The 6,771-nt window shown below is 40.9% G+C and overlaps 1 protein-coding gene across 1 annotated transcript; it reads right to left on the bottom strand.

Moving 5' to 3' along the window:
• Positions 1-1,752: 1,752 nt before the first annotated feature.
• Positions 1,753-6,042, bottom strand: wfikkn2a (info WAP, follistatin/kazal, immunoglobulin, kunitz and netrin domain containing 2a). Its single transcript, XM_023396282.2, has 3 exons — positions 5,416-6,042; positions 4,165-4,481; positions 1,753-3,928 (listed from the first exon to the last, which is right to left on the bottom strand). The coding sequence occupies exons 1-3, from the start codon at positions 5,626-5,628 to the stop codon at positions 2,728-2,730; spliced, it is 1,731 nt and encodes a 576-aa protein (XP_023252050.1). The 5' UTR covers positions 5,629-6,042; the 3' UTR covers positions 1,753-2,727.
• Between the last annotated feature and the right edge of the window lie 729 nt (positions 6,043-6,771).

Genomic DNA, 6,771 nt, shown 5'->3' with positions numbered 1-6,771 from the left:
TATACCTTTGTCACAGTTTGCATTGTTTTCATTTTGATCAGGTAGAAGACCACGTGACTCATCTGCGACATGCATAAAAAGACACAACAAGTCTCCATTATGTAGACCTACTGTCTCCCAGTTGGAAAAAAATGATATGATTTACATGTCAATAAGCTTACAACACATAGCTTAAACAACAGTGACTACAGTTAAAGTGATGAGCTGAACTCATCACTTAAGTTCTGAAACTGACAAACTGATGTAATTACACTGAGTTAGTGAAAAAAGAGCTGATTTAATATAGGCTAATACATCATGAGATATTACAGCATTTACAAAAGTAAATGCTGATCATTTATATTTCTGAGCCCTGTCAACTTTAGTCCTCATTTATGTCAAAGTAAATTGTTGCCTTTTTTACAGTGTAATGACTCATGTAATACATACATTTCTATTACATACTGATTTACCACAGCAGACTGTCACTAAATTGGTTCTTTTTTAAATTTATGGTGTATCACAGAAATAAAACCTGGAGTTTTACTGAGAAACCAAGCAAATTTTCTTAAGTTAAAAAAGTTGACCACCCCTCTAAAGACCGAGTTCTTCACTGATACTGTTTCACTGAGGGCGTGCACGCGCACACACGCACACGCACACACACACACACACACACACACACACCCCACTCTTTGTACCTGTGGCTGTCTAGCTTATTATTATGGTCTGTCTGGCAGGCTGCCTGGCTGGTGGTCTTTCAGTGAACTTGATACTGAAATCAGCAGCCGGCTGTGATGTGTAGGACATCAAGGGATCCGTGTGGAGCTAGTCTGGAGCTCGGCCAGTCACTTAACACTTGTCAACAGTTCTAATGAAAGTGGCCTTTTCCTTGGTGGCCTCTTTTTCATTAGCAGGGTCAGAGGTCGCCGCCCAAGGCTGGCTGTCTCTGGGTCTGCATGGGCAGACAGTTGGGGAAGAGGGCTGAGGAAGGGGGTTAGAGAAGGGGATATAAGGGCAGAGGGGGAAGGGGGAAAACATTCAGTGGCTGGTTTTGCCTTGTTTTGTTTCCTGCACACCCTGCCGTTCCTGGTGACTAATTTTCTTCTTAAGGTATCCCAGAGTTCTAGTGTTTGACTACCCTAACTGTTTGCACCTTTATACTCATGAATGATTTCATTTCTCCAGTGTCCTTATCTCTTCCACATTAGGAGTTGGCCACAATCTCAGCATGTAAAGAGAGAAATTCTACAGAATGATTGCGTGTTAATAGAGACAAGTTTCAAGCTCTATCCTTACTTTGGTTGAATTTCAGGGCTCACAGTCCTCTATTTCTACTTGACCTTTTACTCTCCTTCCATTCCTCTCTCTGTTCTCTATTATGCCCCTTTAACACAGATGTGGCCAACAGAGAGAGAAAGAGAAAGATTCAGCCAACATCCCCTTCACCCCGGCCTCTTGCACATGAAAGGGGCCGCACAAGGCCAATGGATGGCCGGTGGGGTGTGTGCTATGCGAGGGCCCCAGACCCAGACACAACACAACACACAGCTCTGCAGGCCACCACAGCTGGGCTGGAATGTGACCTGCTTCAGATTTTAATGCCAGACTAGGCCCTGTGTGTGTGAAATACAAGTGGAAGGCGGAGGACATGGATGAAGGGATGTCAGCTACAGACCGGCACATGCACTGCCCACACGGGTCTTTTCATAAACTGTGAGCATGTCGGGTATTTTGTCTCTAGCAGAGGGGAAAATACAACTTAAAAAAGCAAGGAAACAATAACGTTTTCTTAATCATCTTTATTTATTTTGCCATCATATTCCATATAAGTTTCAATGAGCACTAATATATCATAGACAACATAAAAAATATGTGCTCTGTTCTCTAGGTAATTAGATTCAGAGATACATACACTCATATATATATGTATATATACTGTACACGTGTGTGTGTGTGTGTGTGTGTGTGTGTGTGTGTGTGTGTGTATATATATATATACACATACATACACACATATACATACATACACACATGTCCACTGGCCATAACCCTATAAGAAATAGATCAAGAAAAATAAATACTAAGTACAGAAGTCCACATACATATTCTGCATTGTAAATTAAAAAACTTATTAAAATAGATTCCACAAAAAAATGGAACCAAAGAGCTTATTTGATTCTGGTAGATAAACTGAGGCTTCACATTGTATTATTGTGAGCTCAAGAGCTCTGGACAGTTGTTGTACAATGTCAGTTTTGCGAGGTCCCACATAAACACAAAGCAAACAAGCCAATTATATCAAAACATACTTCTAAATGAATAATATTAGTGTAGAGAAAACTATAATGTTGTTTTAATAAACAGTTAAAAGATTAAATACTTTGTACAGGGTAAATGCGCGTGACTATTTCTATTCCACTTGCCATTTTCAGACAATGTGCCGCTGGTGGTGAAGGCAAAAACTGTCAAAGCTTGATTCTAATTTTTGAAAAATAGGACAGTTTTGACACAGCATCTGTAATGATCAATTACAACAATGATGTGATTATAACGTTTTTTTTTTAAGACTACTGAGCAATAAGGAGTGAAATAAGGAAAGAAAAACATCTGAAACAAGCAACAAAACCTCCAATAAGTTAGTTTCGGGTTTACTGGCAGTCGGTCTGACAGGTGAGGTCACTGGAGCTTTGAATAATCTGAAAACAACATAACTGACTGTCACGGAGTGTGAGATTTTAAAAGATTCTACTGGACGGCAGAGAAATCTTTGAGGAAATCACAGGTTTTCTTGTGGATAACCTCACGAAGCTTCCTGATTCTGCGAGTGCTGGAGGAGCCAACAAAGCTGTCGGGCTGCAGAATGGCCATCCCGTTTTGAACATCTCCCATGATGATGAGCTGCCCGTCAGCCACAGTGATATTGGGGCAGGGGCAGTTCCAGTCCATGTTCAAAAGAGTCACCTCCAACGGTTCTTTGCCAAAGAACCTCAGACCCATCTTCTCATCCTTCAAGATCTCCTCCACTGTCACCAAAGCATGGCCTGACTCTTGCTCCTCTGTCAGCTCAGTCACACGCCCCAGGATCACAAAGTCACTCTTGCAGAAGCTGGTGACCATCTTGCCTCGAGGTTTACACATCTTGCAGTTGTGGTTCTTCGGAAAGGGGCACATCTCTTCACAGGCCTCTTTGGACTCAAAGTTGTTCTCGTTGCCGCCGCAGCCTCCATAGACGAAGGACTGGCACTTTTTGAGGCTGCTGCTATAGGCCCAGCGAGGCTCATAAGCCTTGCAAGGCCCTTGGAGACTCGGTAGGCTACAGGGAGCCGCTAGTTCTCCTCCACATGACAGCATGCAGGTTTCGTAGGTGTCGAAATGGTTACGGTTTTTATTGCACTGACTGTACGTGAAGGTGAAACAATTGTTCCTCTTTGGTTCATAGTACCAGCTCATGCTCTCCTCTCCACAGTCATCTGTGTCTGGGCTCTTAAGGCATTCTTCAGCTGGAAAAGGAAGGTTGGTACTATTCACCTCTGCATTCTTACCTTTCACTTCTCTCCTGATCACTACCAAGGGAAAGTGTGATGATACACTTCCCCCAACATTCTTGGCTGTGCACGTGTAGATGCCGGCATCCGGAAGTTGCGCATTGTATATGACCAGCTGGCCAATGTTAGTAACCACAACGTTCCCTCTGACATGATTGGGTCTCATTATGGTGTTGTCTTTGCCCTTCAGTTGTTTCTCCCAGGTGATTTCCGGACGTGGCTTCCCAGACACCTCACACAGGAAGCTGGCCGTCTCTCCAACGAAGACAGTCAGTTGGGTGGGGCCACTGTGTATGGTGGGGAGCTGGATGTCAGCTGGGAGGGTGGTCTGGAGGGCAGTGGTGGGATGTAGGGTAGTCTCTGCAGGGATTGGGCTGGTGTTCGGCCAGGTCAGGTGGTACCTGTAGGTAGGTTGAATAAGAAAGGAATTAATATGCCAAAGGCTTTTTTTTTTTTTTTTTTTTTTTTTTTTTTTTTTTTTTTTAAAACTATACTAAGATTATACATTTTTCTACACCAGAAAAAAAAGTTGTGTTCTTCAAATGTCTGAATTGTGATGACTGGAAAAAAAAAAAGACAACTTTACCTCATCACACCAAAAACAAAAAGTAGAGATCTAAAATACTTAACATGTTACCTGCAGGTGACCTCAGAGATAGAGATACCCTTGGAACAGGCCTCTGCATCCATGTAGCACTTGTTATAATATGTCATGCCGTCAGACGCACACGTGAAGTGGGGTTCCCTCTCACAGCGGTCCCGGCACTTACAAACAGGCTGGCCGTCCCAGATGTCACACTCGGACCCTTGCTGAGAGCACATGAACTTGTCGCAGGTGGCACCCTTCGGCATTCCAATGGGGCCCTTGTTTCCCTTGATGTCTATGTAGCGTGCTGCCACACAGCTCTTGTTACCACAAACATTAGGGCAGCACTTCTCAAATGTCTCACAGTCCTGAAGTTGGAAAAGAAATAAAAAAATTTTAGCAAATTCCAGCACTTTTGCTTTGTTGTTAACAGTTGAGATTCAGTGTGAAATGAAATACTGCACAAAACTGTGAAAATGGTTTGATTGTTGATGAAATCTTTCTCTTAAATAACTATCAAATTGTTCTTTATATGCATCTTTTAAGTGTGGATAAGTTGATGATGACACAAAATGAATAGTTCAAAATAATAAAAATAAAATAAAGATAACCACTAAGATTATTTTTGTTCTGTTCAGTTTCCTCAACAAAACAAACAAAAACAAGAGTTGTTGGGAACTGGTAATTTTTCTTTTTAACATTCAGGGGGTTGTGTCTAACACCAGATCCCAGTCTAACAAAGGTTGTGGCAGAAGAATCTGTTATTTTCCAGTTCTGTAGAGCCCTTATGCATTTAGTACAGATTATGGTGAATGTTTGAGCTTCAATTCAATGGGAAAAGTGAGTGGGATCATGGTCTCAGACTTTTGGACCCCACTGTACATCATGAGAATTACACTTAGAGGATGGACCTGAAAACAACATACACGCACTGTAGCTCATTATTGTATGTTACAATTACTGTAACTTCGATATTTGGTTATACCCCAAACCAAAAGTAGTTCGTTAAGTAGTAATTCTCTGCAATGCATGCACAAATAAATAAAGATCCATTACACAAGAATAAGATAAGACAACACCTCATGAACTATGGATTTTTAGTGTTTTGTAATTCCCTTTTACTAATTTAAATAGATAGATAGATACATTTGGATATATATTATGATAACGACTTGATTCTAACACTTTAATCTCTTTTGATCAACAATTTTCTTCTAACTGCTTCGACTGACAGACGAACTGCAGTCTTCACAATTCACGTGCGGCATCACCTACATCACCGACACTGGCAGGAGAACTCACCTGGTCAGATTCACACTCGCGCATACAGGTGCTCATAGCATCCACCCACAGGTTTGGGTTCAGGTCATTCGGGCACAGACCTGCATGAGAGTAGACCACTTTGGCCACAGACATAGGCATCGCTCGCACACGGCAACTGCCCATATAAAGGAGTATAGTGTAATAATGTCCCAGAAGAAACCAAATCCATCGGGGAAACAGCATCCACCACATATCCGGCGCGTAACAGAACGGAAACTAAAAACCTTGAAGAAAGCAACTCCAACGAGAGACCACCGAGTTTAACACAAGCTTGAAGTTTTGAAAAAGTCTTTAAACTTTCGCGAGATGAATTCTGTAAGTACCGGAATCAAATGCAGCAAAGAAGCGGCGCGAATAAGAGCGTGCGGGACCGGTCTGGACGTGGAGAGCTCTCCAGGTTTGTCGCTCCACGTTTAATAGTAGCGAGAGATTAAGGCTGCAGTGTGCAAACCCACTTAAGATCTAACTACATGAATTACAGTGGCCTGTCTAGTCGGACAGCAAATCCCAGCTGAGTTACAGTTATGATCAACTTAATTAAAGAAAAAAAAAAAAAAAGTTCTCCAACAGTTTGCAGGCGCTGTTTCATAGAGGGCTCGCGAGACACCTGTGCGTAAGGCGCTGGCTGCCTTAACCCTTAGCTTGCAAAGTTGCTGCAAAGAAGATGGAGATATTTAACCCATAATAATAATAATAATAATAATAATAATAATCATAATAATAATAAATATATATATATATATATATATATATATACATTCGTTATACAATTTATGCATGAACTAAACATTTTTAGAATGATGACTTTAAACATAAAGCTACTGAACAGACTATACATAAAAATGATTTTTAAAAAAGTATTTTGCGTTACATAGTTACACTGACAGCTTATTCTCACTTTTCAGTGTTAACAGAGTTCAGTGTATATCAACTAATATTGTGTTGTATTTCGTTTGATGCTTTTCATGTGCCTGTTTTAAAATAATCTTTTGTCTAGTCATTTAAGATTAAATTAAAACAGCACTAGGTGACAACACTGTGCAGTTTTCTACGTGATAATAAAGCCGTGGTTACTGTAAAATCTCTCCTGTCCATTTGAGCAAAATGTTAGTCTCCAGAAGATGGCACCAAACTCAGTTCTTCCAGTCACTATTATCTACTGTGGTTCTGATTTGACTTGTATCAAAAGGTGCGAGGGTAATCTATATTGCATTATTTCATATATATAATACATAATTTAACATTATGCATGGCATATGGTTTGTTAATCTATTTGTACAATATCTGTCTATTCTGGATAGTAACAGGTAGTAACATATTAGTGCACCTGATGGC

This window comes from Seriola lalandi, unplaced genomic scaffold, assembly GCF_002814215.2.
Source record: "Seriola lalandi dorsalis isolate HSWRI2012SDOR001 ecotype SW California unplaced genomic scaffold, Sedor1 jcf7180002054975, whole genome shotgun sequence".
In the NCBI taxonomy this organism is placed as follows: Eukaryota; Metazoa; Chordata; class Actinopteri; order Carangiformes; family Carangidae; genus Seriola; species Seriola lalandi.
This window is presented reverse-complemented; position numbering and strand designations above follow the sequence as displayed.